The following is an 18,550-nucleotide window of genomic DNA, read 5'->3' on the forward strand; positions in this document are numbered from 1 at the left end:
AGTGATACCATCTACCGCATACAAACCATTGAGAAACCACGGAGTAGAAGAGTGGTAAATTTGGAGATGCAAGCGACGTTTAGATCGGGAGATTTGTATGATCGGGACGATCTGACTTAGGTGGAGGGCAGTGTAACGAATGTTAGCAGCACTGAGCGATGCTATCGTCTCTAAGCCGATGCTAAGCAGTGACGTGAATGCACATCAATAATTAAATCATTATGTATCTACATAAACGAAACAATAACTGCGTCTACATATATATACCATGTACCTATGCGAGCAGCGGAGAGTCAATGCACTAACGAATGCATATATCTGCGATACTCCTATAAGTATGCGATGAGAAAAACTATAAAATTGTGCAATTGTAGTTACAGCTGAGAAGTTTGAGAGCTACTGGACTAGTAGATTCTGGAAGCGCCTAGAAGATGTATAAAATTGTGCAATTGTAGTTACAGCTGAGAAGTTTGAGAGCTCATGGACAATGCTAGTGGATTCTAGAAGATGCGAAGGAGGAAACCAGAGAGTATAAAAGGCCGCAGATGTAGAGGCGCTGGAATTCAGTTTGATTTGAGTTGTCAAGCAGTTTCGTTATTAAGCAAGCTATTCGTTGCACAGTTTGAGTGTTATTGTGAAGTACTTTAATAAAGGCCATTTTGCATTATTACAAATTGGAGTTATTTATTCAACAGTTTAGCGATACGAACCTAGCAAAAGGGCAAATAAGAGGATTTGCAGCAAGCAAATTCGTTACAATATATATATAGTTCTGGAATGGATATCCAACATCATTCCCTAATTGTTCTTAAACCTGATAGTTCTCATATCAAACATCATTTTCCAATTACTACCCAAGTTATGAGACATATTTTAAAACTTAAACTTCTCGAGTTGATCTCCTACGTTTATTCTCAAATTATTCTGCATCTCGGAGACATTTTGAGAAATGTATAGTTTCCTATACATTTTCCAGTTAATATTCTACATTGGATATCGAGTTGATGTGGAGTTCATAAAAACCTTTCCCAAGGTGGTACTACCAAACCCAACAATTATCTGTTGTGAGAAATAAATTCCTGGTTGGTAGCCGTAATGAAGAGTTATAAAGGCAAAATAAATTATACAAGTTTTATTTAATTTTCTTGAAAATACTGGAGTATTGAAATCTTACATTTGAGTACGATTAGAGAACCACATTTTTTTTTAACTAATGGCATTTTTTGAGCTACGAAAAATTGCCTTTTTTTTGCTGATAACGCTATGATTTTGTAGATGAGCCACTGTTACGAAACAACTCTTGAGATTTTAGAAGCACGCTAGTTATCAACACGAGCTCTAATGGTACTGGAGTCTAAATGCTTGTTGGGTATATTCGACGCCATTGCGAACGAATGGAAATAACTGATAGGTTAACTAAACTTTAACCCTGCATAACCGGCCGCTAAAGTTCAGCTTAAACTTCAGTTAAAGTAGACTAAAAAACTGCAAAACAAGTTTAATCGTAGTTTAGCCGACAAACTGAGTTGAACTTGTACTGAAAAACCGGGCCTAAGTGTAAGGTTTCAAGTTCTAGCTCATTGAGTATTTATTTACTTAAAAATCTATCGCAAGATTCCACAATGGTATATATGGATTTTCTGAAGGTCGCTTAATATCTCAACACCTGCCCCATCTGGTAGATTTTTGTTCCTTAGTTCTGCATTTGAGCAGAACTTGTAAGCTATGTATGTTCAAAGCTTCAAGCTCTCGGTTTATCAGAAAAAAAGAAAAATCTCAAGATTCCTAGTCTCGTATGCGTTCTTTTAATTATCTCGGCCCTGCGCCACCTAGCGAAAATTGTATATCTCTTTGTTGGAATATCTTGATGCCGTTAAGTTTAAATTTTCGAGTTCAATGAGAAATTACTTGAAAATCGTCGCAAGCTTCGCCCTGTTCGATATGCTCCACCTAAAAGAGATATTTATCTTAAATTGCTGAACGTTTCAGGTCCCTACGGTTTCGGGACGTTACTTAAAACTCGACCTTTAAATTTTCAAAATTGGACGAGTTTTTTAAATATCAAGTTGCCGGCGCCACCTAGCGATAGTTTTCTCCCTCATGTTGCATTGTGAACGGGTTCTGGATTCTTCAATTTTGTACTAAAATTTGCAGACAAACATAAAATCGACCTTATATAAAGGAGGTAAAAAGCAGCCAGTGTTTCTCAAAATCTTTTCACTCTCGATCACTTTTTTTATCACACAGTTTAAGGGCCGCTTTCACCATCTTTAGTTAGTTCCTTATCTAGAAATTATCGAAGTTTTCGTTTTCGCTATGCTAACTGGTGCTTTGCCTGTCAGTTCGCCTGTATGTTCACCATCGATTTTTGCGATTTTTTCTACATAATATTCACAATTATCGTTTCTATCGAAAATATTACTATCCTCCAATTAAATTCTAATCTAACTAGAGTCGGTGAAAACGTCTCTTAATAATATTTTGCTTTATTATTATTACCCAGCACTATGTACAAACAGATCCGACATACTAGGTACTATGTTTTACCAAACTTTCCTTTTAATGACCAATGAAGTCAAGGATATGCATTTATTAACTATATTTGGGTTTTGTGAGAAGAAAAGTTAACTAAAGCTCGTCTCGGAATATTTTAACTGCATATTTAAATTTCTATAACCTCTTTACGCCCATTTATTTAATTATCTATCATATTCAGTCCTACCATGAGTCCCATGCGAAAAACGAAATTTGAGACATTAGGGCGACTCGCTTTGTCTTGAAAGGTGCACGGATTGCACGGATTGTTAATATCCTATGCTCTACTACGAGACCACCCCAGTTGCAAGCATCAAAATATTGGCATAGCAAATAACAAAATACCACGAAAAATCATGAAAAAAAATTGTATATTTTTTTGTGACTGAAATAAGTGGATTGAGAGGATTACCTTTAAAGCGGGGTTACATTTTCGTTTCCTACAATCGTTGCACGAAAATATACTTAGGTTTGAGTATACTATAAATTGCACGAATTGCATACAAATTTTGTGCCCATTTTGTTGTTGTGACTTTATAATCCGTGCACTCTATGCATTCCATGCAATCCACGCATTTCGTGCAATCCCTACGCCGTTTACAAGACAAAGCGGACTCCCCTATTGAACCTATGATATGTAGGACTGCTCATAATTTATTTGTTTTTGATACATGCACATACATACTTATATGTATTTTAATTATTTTTTTATTTAACACATTATTTTTATATATTCAATATTAATAGTTTAGCTATAACCCGAGTGCAGATGCTACGAATATATATGTACGAGTATAATATATATAGGAATGTTCTATATATGTATGTATATGTATAAATGTAAATACAATGCACTATATATATATATATATTATGTATATTTATATTAAGTTTTTTATGAATTTCAGTTTTAAAGGTAAAAGTTGCGTTTTTGGACAAGGTAGGATAGTGCGATAGTAAGTAGTGTTAAGTACATAGGTCCATAGTCACTAACAGCCAAAACGAGATAATGTTTAAAATGGTTTGATGTATAGCATAGCATTTTCAAGTCAGTATATCGATTGTCATCAAGATTATGGCTTCTCGCTATGCAATTTCAGAACTCCCGCCACTAATAAACACATGCTGCCACATCAATAAGCACAATGTTAGCACAAGATAACGAAAGCCTCCTACATATACACACTTGTATTCCGGATAAAAAGGAATAACAGATACATCAGTGGAGCATTCGAGAATGTGTTGCGCGAATAACCCAAATGGACAAGCGAAGCAATCAAAGTGGTTCATATCTCTGAAGAGAGAAGGCTTAAGGCTCACATTGGGCGTACTGACTGGGCACTGTCTTCTGTCGTCACATGCTGGTCTCGTCAGTAACAGCAAGTGCAGGAAGTGTGAGCTGCGGGAAGAAACGGTTGAGCACGTTCTGTGTTCGTGTCCTGCGCTCGCCAGGTGAAGGCTCCAGCTATTAGGTGTGGCAGAGTTGCCAGATCTCGAGGCAACAATTAAGCTGGGCCCTAGAAAACTGCTAGTATTTGCCAAGAGGACGAAGTTATTCTATAACATATGTATGTCCTGGCACCTGCTTGGGGTTATTCCCTTTGGTCGTCAAATAAATTCTGGTAACACTATGGACACATTCAGTCTATGTGAGGTCTTTGTTGACCGGCCAGTTCAACCTAACCTAAGCATTGCAAAGAAGCTTTTGCACCCTGACCGGCTATATAAGTGATGCAAAACCAGCGCATGACGATTCGTTTGTGTTTAACTCGCTGTAAGTTAACCCTAGAAAGATAACGTTATTTTTTTACCCTAGAAAGATAACGTACGTCTAAGAGACGAGTTCAAGTTTAAGGGCCCTAAAAATATAAAAAAAAACTTACTTTTTTGTGTTTTTTTTTTTAAATTATCTATTTGATATATATTCACTTGTTTTAAATGTTTTTTTAAAGAAAAATATTGTTTTTTTAATATATTAAAAATTAAGTTTGACTTGTCTTCGACTTGTCCTTACAAAAATCAGTTTTTTTTCGACGAAGGACGTCAGTTTATAGCAAAAAAAAATTAAAATTATATACATTTGTTGTACTTCAATTGAATGAATTAACTGTTTTAAACTATACTTAAAAAAATATTAGCTAAAATTACCATTTTAGACAAAAAATACTTATAAAATTTGTAGTCACGTAAAGGACTACCTCTCTTAGACGTATTTAAAAAAAAAACAATCGTATATATTTCAGCAAACAAAAAGTTACTCTGAAAAACCCCCCTACTGACAAGCTGGTGATGGTAGCTGAGAGAACTGAGAAAATTGAGAATGAGAATGTTCTCTCTTTACGATTGTGGTAGACTGAGAGCAACGTAAAACGTCTGTGAGAGGTACATTATCTCACTAGGGTTAAGCACGGTGAAGTACAATAGAGTGCGAATTTTTACTACTTTTTGTAAAAAAAATAAAAAACAAGGCGGGATATACCTCCTAATAGATTTAGCTTCTCTCCCGATTTGAGTTTTGGTTCTTTTTAATTTTACCTACAAATTGACGGGACGGGCCCTACATTTTTTATGTCGGTCATATGCATGAAACTAGTCAACTAAATTTTTTATAGAATACAACTCAAAATTACTTTAAAATTTATAGTGATTACTGGTATTAAGAAAAATACTTATATGGCGTATTTATTTGACAACTCAGTAAACCGAACCAGTAACAATTAGTCGAAAAATCAGTAATTTTTCAAAAGTAGATTTATCAAAAAAAAAAAAAAAAAAATTGCAAGGACAAGAACAAAGTTGAGTCAAATCAAAAAGGAGTTAGAAAAACAGGGATCAAATTTAACAGATGAATAACGAGAGGCTATGGAGAAATAAAAAACGAGACAGCGAATCGTGGAAGTTAATGTGATATCGGCTTATATGAGATCTCGACAAAAATGCAAAACACAAGAGGCTCGTATTTCTGAAGTATTGTCAAAGTAAATATGTGATCTCGACTGGAAGCCCAGATAACGCGCAACTCAACAAGATGTGCTCTAAAGTATTATGGCAGGTGTCATATTTGTCTTCGCAATTTAAAGCATAAAAAGCAAGTATGTATAGCATCAAAGCTACAAGTGCAGAATGAAAAAAATTGCACAACTCCAGTGCGAGATTGATGCTTTGAGAGATCGTAACGCAGAATTGCAGCTGAACAGTTCAATCGTTTCAGCGTCGAAGGCAAATTCACCAACCTTTGATGGTTCTGGTGCTATCCCGGTAGTTAAGTTACCGTTTGTGAAGCCTCTGTGAATAAGGTTGCCTCACATTCCACTGTTCGAAGTTATTTGATAAATAAGGCGGTGCCACCTTTGCAGAAAACTAAGCAGAGGACAGCTACAGGTGAAAGCAACTGAGTCCTGGGAGTAGTATCATGTGAAGTTATAGTTGAGAACGTGATCACTTATCACAACGAAGTCCTCATTGGCATACATTTATATGCTGAGCGAGACATTGCCATCAATATGAGGAGGATAGTAATGTATAAGGATTCATCGCGGGCTATTACAGCCAAAGACTTATCCACGAAGTGAAGCAGAGACGTATGATAGGAGGTATGAGGATAAGCCAATGACCAAATAGCAGACAGAATCGCATAGTGAACAAATTTAATGTTAATTTCTGATTGTTTGCATCGGATATGTGAAAGCGAAGATAGTCAACATCATCAAATGCTGGCAGTTGTTCCCACAGCGATAGCTCGAGATGTCACCAAAGAGTTGCATGCATACCCAGTTGGAACACATATCGGAATGATTAAAGCACTTGTACGGGTAAAACGGTAATTCTGCTGGATTGGATGCCGACATGAAACGGAGGACATATCCTAAGGAAGCAACTCAACTTATTTGCATGAGTTCAACAGTCCAACGTGAAGGAGAGAATGTAATCGAATGCTGAAAATGGTGTGCAGAAATGGGGATCAGTTTCAAACGGTTCAAACAACCTACAACAAAAGTGACGAAAGATACGCATACACAATATGAGGCGAGATAACGGACGCTTTTGAGAATTATCTTGAAGAAGGTGGAAGCAAGCAATTTATGAAAACATGGCACAGCCTAGTCTATAAAACAGTGGTTTCCAAAATGAAAACTGTGGCTGAGTGAGTAAAACTAAAATCATCTTATTGGTAGTGGTTTAGTTGTTGATGAAAATCAATGAGGTGGGACGTATGCACGCATGTTTGTTAACACACAAAAAGTAATTCGTAAATATGCCATACAAATACTACTTTATTGCTTGAGTCTAAGGAAAAATTTAAACAAAATAAATTGTTAACATTAAACCATGAAAACATTCTGCGCATGAGCGTTTGTTTGCAAAATATCTTTTCGCAAATGTGCAATGCAAATAAACAATAACCTCATCCGATTTTGCTACTCTGCTTGTTCAGCGACAACTAAACGAAAGAGAATAATAATACGTGTGAAGTGGCGCCAATAATTATTTCACTAGCCGACGACCACAGCTATAAAATCACCGAATGGGCAACATCAGCTGATTAGATGATTTTAACTTACTATAAGAAAAGTACCGCAGTTTAATACTGTAGTTTAAACATGTAACAAGTCAGTACCGCGGACCGGTTACAATAAATCGAGGAATCTTCACAGTACAGTACTCGATTGGTTGAAGCAAAGTGAAGCCGAGTAATCAGTTAACTTTATAAGGTGTACATTTTGTAATTGATATTAGAGAAAAATTGTAAGTTTACAAACGGCGATGGTTACTAGGACATGTTTCTGAATTTCACTTCTTCATCAGCTAGCTTTTCGGGAGCTGAGCGTTGAACTCGAATCTCCAACATTCATATCAGTGCAAGCCTTTAGCTGCTAAGCCATATGAATGTCCCGTTGTTCGCTGTACAATTGGTCTCTAAGAGTTGCCTTTTTGTTTATATTCCTTTTGATCACCATGTAGGCACATACACTCTGTATGTGGTTTATTCATAATAGTGTGGATATGATTTTTAGGCGCGCTTTTGCAAGTTAGTAACATTTGTTCGGATTTTTACAGTATTAGTTTTTAATACTTCCGCTGTTACTATTATATCAATATGATCATATGTATTTAAATTAGCGAGCTTTGCTCATATTGCTTTATACAATGGTTTTTGTAATTGATATTAGAGAAAAATTGTAAGTTTACAAACGGCGATGGTTACTAGGAAATGTTTCTGAATTTCACTTCTTCATCAGCTAGCTTTTCGGGAGCTGAGCGTTGAACTCGAATCTCCAACATTCATATCAGTGCAAGCCTTTAGCTGCTAAGCTAAAAAAAAATAAAAAAAAAAAAAAAAAAAAAAAAAGAAAAAAAAAGAAAAGCTTGCATCGATTTTGGCGGAACGTTTCATGGTACCTGCTAAAAGGAGCGAGAGCGGCTGGCTTAAAAAAAATGGTATACTCGTCAACGTCCGGAATCATAGTCCACTGCATGCAGCACATTATATATTTTGACTGTTAGTGAATGTACGATAGTTTCGAGTTGGTTAAATATATGTATGTAGTATAGTAGTAAACTGTGCAAAAAAACGTGTGCCTATTAAAAGTACTACAAATTTGGGAGTGAGTGGGTGAGAAAGAGATAATTACAGCATATAGATTTCCTTTTTAGGCTTTTTGTTTTTTTTTTTTTTTTTGGTTTGGTATAGAATACAAGGTTTACACTATAAACGTATGAAAAAATTTGTTTTATTAAAATACTGTAGTACAAGTCTTATTGTGGAGTTATGCGCCGAAAAGTATGCAGTTAAAAAATGCTGGCTAGCTTGGAATAGATTTGCGCGTTGGAAAAATGGGCAGTACTTTTTGGTTATTTCATGGCTTTGAAAATATTTTGTTATATATAAAAAGGGTGTCAGGATTATGAAGATTCTTAAAAAACAGAAGGCTTCATAAAACCAAATTTTGCATACATAAAATGCACACCAAATATTCTCGAATGCAATAAAAAATTTGTTTGTTTATTTTACGTTGTCTCTTTCGCGATATTTAGATAATACTGTTACGTTTGGCACGTAGGGCAGTGCTTTGCATGGCGGCCACTACTGCCTGAGCACCACCAGTAAAAATCGGTTGATAACTCGCACGTCGTAGCACATGCCACATGGCGACTGGTTTGCGTAGTGAGGAGATCATTTGATGCCAGTGACGTAAACCTTTACCGGTAGCGCAGGCACCTGCTATCACATGACCCATCGGTACAATACGTGTGACATTTCCACCACTAATGCCACTGCCGTCTTCAGTTTCCATGACACCATACACGGTGAATCGCAGTTGTACAGTGGTAAGACTTGATGGTGGCACGCTGAAAATAACTGATTCATTAAAGATGGGACTGGGATCACGTCGCTTGAGGGATGTGCGCTTTTTTAGCACTTTTTTCTCGTTATTCATTAAGTAAACCTGGAAATACAAATTTAAATATTAATTAAAGAAATAAGTTTACCAACAAGTACACCTTTTACAGTTTAAGTTCAGAACTAAAAATGTAATTTTCTGAACGTGAACTGTTATTTTCTGAATTGGAAATGAAATGTCTGAACTCGAAATGTAATTATCTGATTTTGAAATTAAAAGACTGATTTTGAATTTCAATTTTCGGAATTTGAAATGAAGTCTGAAATTAAATTGTAATTTTCTGAGTTTGAAGTGAATTCTGAACTTGGTTGTAATTTTCTTGAAATGTAATTTTCTGAACATGAATTGTAATTTTCTGAATTTGAAATGAAAAGTCTGAACTTGAGTTGCAATTTTCTGAATTTGAAATAAAAAGTTTGAACTTGGTTTTAATTTTTTGATCTTGAATTGATCTGTATTTAAATTGGAAATTATTAACTTGATTTATAATTTTCCAATTTGAGGTTTTTTTTTTATTAATGTTAAAATGGAAATTCTGTACTTGAATTGCAACTGTCTGAATTTAAACTGGAAATTCTAAACTTGAAGTGTAATTTTGTGATCATAAATTGTAACTCCCTCTATTTAAATTGGAAATTTTAAACATCAATTGCAATTTTCTGAATTTAAATTGGAAATTCTTAACTTGAATTGTAGTTTTCTGACCTTGGAATGCAACTTTCTGAATTTGAATTTGAAATTCTGAATTTGAATTGTAATTTCACACTTGACTCATTCTCATCGCTTACCTTTACGAATACGCTTTGCACTTGTTGCACTGTCTCTGATTTACTATTCCCTTTAAGTTCCATTTTTAAATTCCGCGCCTTCACTACAACAATTGTAAGACGTTCAGCTGTTGGTAGATAGCTTAAGGAAAACATAAGTTCACCCCACTGTGCATTTTGTTTGCGTGAATCGGTTAGTGGTATCCATGTGGTGACAGAGCGTGACATTTCGCTAATTTCCATTTCAGCTTCTCCGATTAGCGTGTGAGCATCACCATTGTGATATAAATGAAACCAAAGTGAGTGCCGACAATGCTGTTTCCTGAGCCAATAGTTGAACGTTTCATTGTAGCAGGGAGTCCAAGAATCTTTGAATACCTGGAAAGACAAAAAAGTACATATGATGAATTTCATATCAAAACCGATATGCATTGAACCCGACCCTCTCATATTTTGATGAAATTTTGCATACAGGTACACTTTACCTATATAAACACAATCTCATTTTTAGAAATTGAATTTTTGAAAAATTGTGGGCGTGGCAAGGTGTCAAAGCTGTGAAAAATGCGTGAAAAATTACGGTAATAGGTACTTTTGAGCTGTGATAACTACGGAATGGCTCAAGCGATTTCCCAAATCTTGGTACCATTGGAAAGGTATTCTAATCGGCTGTCGAAATCGTTCACCGGCACAATTTTTATTTCACTGAAAAGCATTTTTTTGTTTTTAAATGCTTGATCTTTATAATTTTTTCCAAGTTTAGTTTTTAAAAAACTAAAAAAAAAGGTTTTTCAGCGAAATAAAAATTCTTACAGTACACGTTTTGGAAAGCCTATTTGAATACCTTTCTAATGGTACCAAGATCTTTAAAATCGGTTCAGCCATTCTGTAGTTATCACAGCTCAAATTTACTATGATATCAAAATATAGAGAGATGAATTTAATTAAAAATTTTTATAAAAAAGAAGAAAAAACGCCATTTTAGTTTTTGGATATGTTATATATATTAAATAGACCTTTCTTAAAAAATTTTATTTTATTTTAAACCGTTTGGCGTTTGAAGTTTTTTCAGAGTTTAAAATTTTATTTTTGAAACAAAAAATTTTTCAGTGTAATAAAAATTTTTTAGAGTGCATGTTTTCGAAAGCCGATCTGAATACCTTTCCAATGGTAGCAAGATCTTTGAAATCGGTTGAGCCATTCCGTAGTTATCACAGCTCAAAAGTACCTATTACCGTAATTTTTCACGCATTTTTCACAATTTTGACACCTTGCCAGTGTACCTCTGTGCAAAATTTCGTCAAAATCTGAGGGGGTCGGGTTCAAAATGTGCCTTTTTTATAGGTTTTGATATGAAATTCATCATATGTGAATGATACAAAATTGCAGTGATAAAGGCTCCTGTACATAAGTCGATTTTGCGATGTTCAACTCGTGCGAAAAAGCAAAATCAAAATCTAAGTTAAGTCTAGCTTATTTGGATAACGTTGAGAATTACAAATTAGCAGTTTTAAAGTCTCAGATAAAGGAGTATGATGCCCGAAAGAGACAGATCTACTAGTGAAGACAGATCGGAAATAAAGTTACACTATAACTAGAGTACCCGGCAGACTTGGTTCTGCCCGGAAATTCATTTGCCTGTACGTAAAGTGTGAGCCTCGCTTCCGCTCTTCACTCTTTATCACATTATCTTCTACTTTGTTTTCCACATTTATTCTTATTCTTATCCATCATAATTCCATTTTCTTTTTATCAAAATTCCTTTGCAGTCTGGCCCTAAATGTGAAATCACACCCACGCAGTTTAAAGTGTTTGCTAAATTAATTAGAGAGCTGTTATGACCGCCTGAGTATCGTCCTTTTCTCAAGTGTGTTAACAAATACATTTCGCGGGGTCTGCATGTGCATCTCCATGGACTATTCTATATGCTCAATGACCTCCACCCACTTTGTAATATTTCTTTCCAAAGTTTTTATATATATTCAAAACGTTTGCTTTTCATCCTTTTGTTTTCCTCAGGTCATCTTACGTAAACTTTCAACAGGTCTCTGCTTATTACACGGTCAAAAATTTTAGTTTATTTTTATACTCAGTTGAGCAGAGCTCACAGAGTATATTAACTTTGATTGGATAACAGTTGGTTGTACAGGTATAAAGGAATCGAGATGGATATAGACTTCCATATATCAAAATCATCAGTATCGAAAAAAAATTCGATTGAGCCATGCCCGTCCGTCCGTCCGTCTGTCCGTTAACACGATAACTTGAGTAAATTTTGAGGTATCTTGATGAAATTTGGTATGTAGGTTCCTGGGCACTCATCTCAGATCGCTATTTAAAATGAACGATATCGGACAATAACCACGCCCACTTTTTCGATATCGAAAATTTCGAAAAATCGAAAAAGTGCGATAATTCATTACCAAATACGGATTAAGCGATGAAACTTGGTAAGTTAGTTGAACTTATGACGCAGAATAGAGAAATAGTAAAATTTTGGACAATGGGCGTGGCACCGCCCACTTTTAAAAGAAGGTAATTTAGAAGTTTTGCAAGCTGTTATTTGGCAGTCGGTGAAGATATCATGATGAAACGTTACTCTTATTACTATATGACTGCTTACTAAAAATTAGCAAAATCGGAGAACGACCACGCCCACTTTTTAAAAACAAATTTTTTTAAATTCAAATTTTAAAAGAAAAGTTAATATCTTTACAGTATATAAGTAAATTATGCCAACATTCAACTCCAGTAATGATATTGTGCAACAAAATACAAAAATAAAAGAAAATTTCAAAATGGGCGTGGCTCCGCCCTTTTTCATTTAATTTGTCTAGGATACTTTTAATGCCATAAGTCGAACAAAAATTCACCAATCCTTGTGAAATTTGGTAGAGGCTTAGATTCTAGGACGATAACTGTTTTCTGTGAAAAAGGGCGAAATCGGTTGAAGCCGCGCCCAGTTTTTATACACAGTCGACCGTCTGTCCTTCCGCTCGGCCTTTAACACGATAACTTAAGCAAAAATCGATATATCTTTACTAAACTCAGTTCACGTACTTATCTGAACTCACTTTGTATTGGTGTAAAAATGCCATTATTATATACCAAATACGAAAAAAGGGATGAAACATGGTAATTGTATTGGTCTATTGACGCAAAATATAACTTTAGATAAAAACTTGGTAAAATGGGTGTGACACCTACCATATTAAGTAGAAGAAAATGAAAAAGTTTTTCAGGGCGAAATCAAAAGCCCTTGGAATCTTGGAAAGAATACTGTTCGTGGTATTACATATATAAATAAATTAGCGGTACCCGACAGATGAAGTTTTGGATCACCCTGGTCCACATTTTGGTCGATATCTCGAAAACGCCTTCACATATACAACTAAGGGCCACTCCCTTTTAAAACCCTCAATAATACCTTTAATTTGATACCCATATCGTACAAACACATTCTAGAGTCATCCCTGGTCCACGTTTATGGCGATATCTCGAAAAGGCGTCCACATATAGAACTAAGGCCCACTCCTTTTTAAAATACCCATTAACACCTTTCATTTGATACTCATATCGTACAAAAAAATTCTAGAGTCACCCCTGGCCCACCTTTATGGCGATATCTCGAAAAGGCGTCCACCTATAGAACTAAGGCCCACGCCCTTTTAAAATACTCATTAACACCTTTCATTTGATACCCATAACGTACAAACAAATTCCAGAGTAACCCCTGGTCCACCTCTATGGCGATATCTCGAAAAGGCGTCCACCTATAGAACTAAGGCCCACGCCCTTTTAAAATACTCATTAACACCTTTCCTTTGATACCCATATCGTACAAACAAATTCTAGAGTCACCCCTGGTCCACCTTTATGGCGATATCTCGAAAAGGCGTCCACCTATAGAACTAAGGCCCACGCCCTTTTAAAATACTCATTAACACCTTTCATTTGATACCCATAACGTACAAACAAATTCCAGAGTAACCCCTGGTCCACCTCTATGGCGATATCTCGAAAAGGCGTCCACCTATGGAACTAAGGCCCACTCCCTTTTAAAATACTCATTAACACCTTTCCTTTGATACCCATATCGTACAAACAAATTCTAGAGTCACCCCTGGTCCACCTTTATGGCGATATCTCGAAAAGGCGTCCACCTATAGAACTAAGGCCCACGCCCTTTTAAAATACTCATTAACACCTTTCATTTGATACCCATAACGTACAAACAAATTCCAGAGTAACCCCTGGTCCACCTCTATGGCGATATCTCGAAAAGGCGTCCACCTATAGAACTAAGGCCCACGCCCTTTTAAAATACTCATTAACACCTTTTATTTGATACCCATATTGTACAAACGCATTCTAGAGTCACCCCTGGTCCACTTTTATGGCGATATCCCGAAAAGGCGTCCACCCATAGAACTAAGGCCCACTCCCTTTTAAAACACTTATTAACACCTTTCGTTTGATACCCATATTGTACAAACGCATTCTAGAGTCAACCCTGGTCCACTTTTATAACGATATTCCGAAAAGGCGTCCACGTATAGAACTAAGGCCCACTCCCTTTTAAAATACTCATTAACACCTTTCATTTGATACCCATATCGTACAAACAAATTCTAGAGTAACCCCTGGTCCACCTTTATGGCGATATCTCGAAAAGGCGTCCACATATAGAACTAAGGCCCACGCCCTCTTAAAATACTCATTAATACCTTTCGTTTGACACCCATATTGTACAAACGCATTCTAGAGTCACCCCTGGTCCCCTTTATGGCGATATCACGAAACGGCGTCCACCTATGGAAATAAGGATCACGCCCTTTTAAAATACTCATTAACACCTTTCATTTGATACCCATATCGTACAAACAAATTCTAGAGTCAACCCTGATCCACCTTTATGGCGATATCCCTAAATGGCGTCCACCTATAGAACTATGGCCCACTCCCTCTTAAAATACTCTTTAATACCTTTCATTTGATACACATGTCATACAAACACATTCCAGGGTTACCATCGGTTCATTTTCCTACATTGTTATTTTCCCTTATGTTGCCACCATAGCTCTCAACTGAGTATGTAATGTTCGGTTACCCCCGAACTTAATCTTCCTTACTTGTTTAAACCTAGCTATGTTTACTTCTGATGTGAAGCCTTTGTATACTTCTTTTAAAACCACTAAATAGTTTTTAGCAATTTTTAAGACATCTTGGTTTGAATTTTAGTCAAGTCACTTAAAAAATGTAATTTTCGATGAAAAGTTTAAAATTGAAAACAAAAAGTTTTACCCGTACTGCGTTTTTAAACTTTTTAATCTATATCTTATAACTTTAAACGAGCAATTATTGTTTGTTTGTATAGCCGAACGATCTCGGGAACGGCTCAACCGATTTAAATAAAATTTGGCACAGAGATAATGTATCACCTTCTAAGACTTTCTACCTAGGTGTTGCCACTCAGAATGTTTCACAAGGTTCCCACATATTCGAAATTAAAAAAAAATTGCATGAGATATGCCGATATGGGTATCAAACGAAAGGTAATTCACTCCGCGTTACAATAGGGACATTTTTGAGTAGGGTTGCCATTTAGGGTTGCCACCTATTCGAAATAAAAAAAAATTGCATGGGATATGCCTATATGGGTATCAAGCGAAAGGTATTTCACTCCGCATTACAATAGGGATATTTTTGAGTAGGGTTGCCATTTAGGGTTGCCACATATTCGAAATTAAAAAAAAATTGCATGGGATATGCCGATATGGGTATCAAACGAAAGGTATTTCACTCCGCATTACAATAGGCATATTTTTGAGTAGGGTTGCCATTTGGGGTTGCCACCTATTCGAAATTAAAAAAATTGCATAAGATATGCCGATATGGGTATCAAACGAAAGGTATTTCACTCCGCATTACAGTAGGGACATCTTTGAGTAGGGTTGTCATTTAAGGTTGCTACCTATTCGAAATAAAAAAAAATTGCATGAGATATGCCGATATGGGTATCAAACGAAAGGTATTTCACTCCGCATTACAATAGGGATATTTTTGAGTAGGGTTGCCGTTTAGGGTTGCCACCTATTCGAAATGAAAAATAATTGCATGAGATATGTCGATATGGGTATCAAACGAAAGGGATTTCACTCCGCATTAAAATAGGGATATTTTTGAGTAGGGTTGCCATTTAGAGTTGCCACCTATTCGAAATAATAAAAATGCATGAGATATGCCGATATGGGTATCAAACGAAAGGTATTTCACTCCGCATTACAATAGGGACATTTTTGATTAAGGTTGTCATTTAAGGTTGCCACCTATTCGAAATTTAAAAAAATTAACGTTGCCAGCACAACGAAACGGTCGTCCAGGTACTCATAAACTGTGAGAGGTTAAACCCAATTTTTAATATATTCGGATTCAAATTTTAGTCCATAAGTTTGCAAAATGGAAATTTTCTGGACTAAAATTTAAACCAAAATTTTTCAATTTAAAACTAGTCATATGCGCTCCGTTTCGTTTTAAACTGTGCAAAGTCTGCATTTAAAAACAAAAAAGGTTTGGTCATATAAGTACATATGTAGACTAAAAAGAGCAAGATTTAAACCACAAATTTTAACCGTGTACTTGAGTTGCATACTTACATACGTACTTCATTTTATACATGAATGTATATTATGTAATACTTAAAGGCTCAAATGCCATTCTTTTAGCAAAATAATACTCACCTTCGTCTGCATTGCTGCTGCCTCATCTGGTACAAGATAAATGCGCACAAAAGTGTCTAACGACTCAACGTTAAAGGGACAAATTAAACCCTTTGCCTCCAGCACCATGACACTAAGCTCCATGCCCTCTTCGGTGATGGAATTTCTATGTGAAATAAAAAGGTGGAAAATATAAGATGTGTTTCGTTAAAATGAATACATACTTAGGTGCATTTGCGTACAATGTGCAGCGTGCTTTAACCTGGTGTGAAACTGACTCGTTGTTAACTACTATTAAATACTCTAAGGATGAAATTAAGGATGATGATGTGGATGAGAATGAGGAAGAGAATGAATAATGAGGCGAGGATGAGAATAAGGATAAGGATGCTGAGGGTGAGGATGAGGATGGAAATGAGGCCGAGGATGAAGTTGAAGATGAGTATGAGGGTGAGGATGAAGATGAGCATGACGAGGATAAGAATGATGATGATGATGGGGACGTGGAAGAGGATAAGGTCGAACATGAAAATGAGGATGAGGATAATGATGGGTATGATTAAGAGGATGAGGATGAGGACGAAGGCAATGATGGATGAGGAAGAGGATGAACATGAAAATGAGGATGAGGAAAATGAGGACGAGGATACCGATAAGGATGAGGATAAAGGGCAGACATCGAGTTAAAGGAGAAGTGGTTGGAGAAGTAGAAGGAGACGGTAAAGCGTGAGGATGGGAGAAAAGTAAAAGGATAGAATAAGGGAAAGGAGAAAGTGTGGAAGTGAGAATAAAAGTAATAATAGAGAAGGAAGTTGTAAAGGAGTGGTGTGTTTAGGAGAGAGAGAGTAATTTCTTGCCCAGCTGACGTCTACCATCTTGTTAAAAGCATATCCAGGACAAAGCTTGCATAGGTTAGATATTGTGACGAATACTAGCAGCGAAGGGATACTCGCACACACATGTAATCATGAGCCGAAGTAGTACTCACGCATACACCCGCATATGGCTATAAGAGAAACATAAACTACAAATTGGTATACATGTACATTAAGCTGGGTCGATTTATTAACCTATATCGCGCCATCGATTTTTCGATAGGTTTTGAGTTTAGGAAAAAAAAGTTTCACTAAGCATAGCCAAAAAAATAATTTTCGAGCCTGCAACATTTGAGTTTTTAGACTTTTTTTTCGTTGATTTTTATAGTTTTTTTCATGACCTACTTAAAAAATTTTCACTTGATTTTAAAATTTTCATGTATACCCTGTCCGACTCAAAATTGTCCCCTAAAAACTTTGGCGATAACAGTTTTTTGAAAAAAAAAATATTTTTTGGGTTTTGAATAGTGTTTAGGTGAAAAAATTTATTTCTTAGCCATTTTTTTAAGGGTTTCTTCAGAAACGTGCAAAAGTTTTGCCGATGAAAACGAATTTGTCTCATAGTTCCTATCCCACTTAAAATTATGCGATAAAAACGTTGGCATTAACAGTTTAAAAAAAAAAAAATATTTTTTTGGTTTTTGAGACTTGTTTTGGTCGAAATCGATGTTTTTCATTTTCAAGGCTCCAAATCATTTCAAATCCAAAGCATATACTTCCCATACAACCGATTGTTCAATAAGAGGATTTTCGCCATTTCTGCCCCATTCCTGCCTCATTTTAACAGCTAGCAACATCAAATTTTACCACAAGCTTACGTATTGGGCATAGATGGTTGTCTAAAAGTCTAAAAACTCAAATTTTGCAGGCTCGAAAATAATTTTTTTGGGTATGCTTAGTGGAACTTTTTTTCCTGAGCCCAAAGCCTATCGAAAAATCGATGGCGCGATATGGGTTAACATTCGTCCATGCAAATCAACCCAGCTTAATGTACATATATAGCTAATAACCAAGCAAGGGATACAATTGTTCTGGAACACAGCTTCGCGAAATGACTAGACGTTACGAGAAATGGACGAACGAGAAAACTGAGAGTATAAAAGTAGCGCAAGCTGAGGAATCAGTAATCAGTTTTGATTTAAGCACTCTATTGGTTGTGAAGTATAAGTGCTATTGTGAAGTACTTTCAAAGTAGTCTACTAAAGACTATTTATTCAACAGTTTAGCGATTCGAACGTTAGCAGAAGGTT

At 35.9% G+C, this 18,550-nt stretch overlaps 2 protein-coding genes across 3 annotated transcripts in view; one reads left to right on the forward strand and one right to left on the reverse strand.

Annotated features, from left to right (window-relative positions):
- Positions 1–18,550, forward strand: part of LOC137250742 (uncharacterized) — a 239,011-nt gene that overhangs the window by 110,389 nt on the left and 110,072 nt on the right. The window lies entirely within an intron of this gene.
- The window catches only part of Syt12 (Synaptotagmin 12), a 50,541-nt gene continuing 40,519 nt past the window's right edge, over positions 8,529–18,550 (reverse strand). Inside the window, exons 4-6 of the mRNA XM_067779649.1 lie at positions 16,447–16,591; positions 9,728–10,084; positions 8,529–8,984 (exon numbers count right to left, since the gene is read on the reverse strand). Of these exons, the coding sequence (XP_067635750.1) occupies positions 8,568–8,984; positions 9,728–10,084; positions 16,447–16,591 (919 nt within the window). The 3' untranslated portion in view covers positions 8,529–8,567. The remainder of the gene's footprint in view (positions 8,985–9,727; positions 10,085–16,446; positions 16,592–18,550) is intronic.

The sequence above is a fragment of the Eurosta solidaginis genome, chromosome 4 (genome assembly GCF_040869045.1).
Source record: "Eurosta solidaginis isolate ZX-2024a chromosome 4, ASM4086904v1, whole genome shotgun sequence".
Lineage (NCBI taxonomy): Eukaryota > Metazoa > Arthropoda > Insecta > Diptera > Tephritidae > Eurosta > Eurosta solidaginis.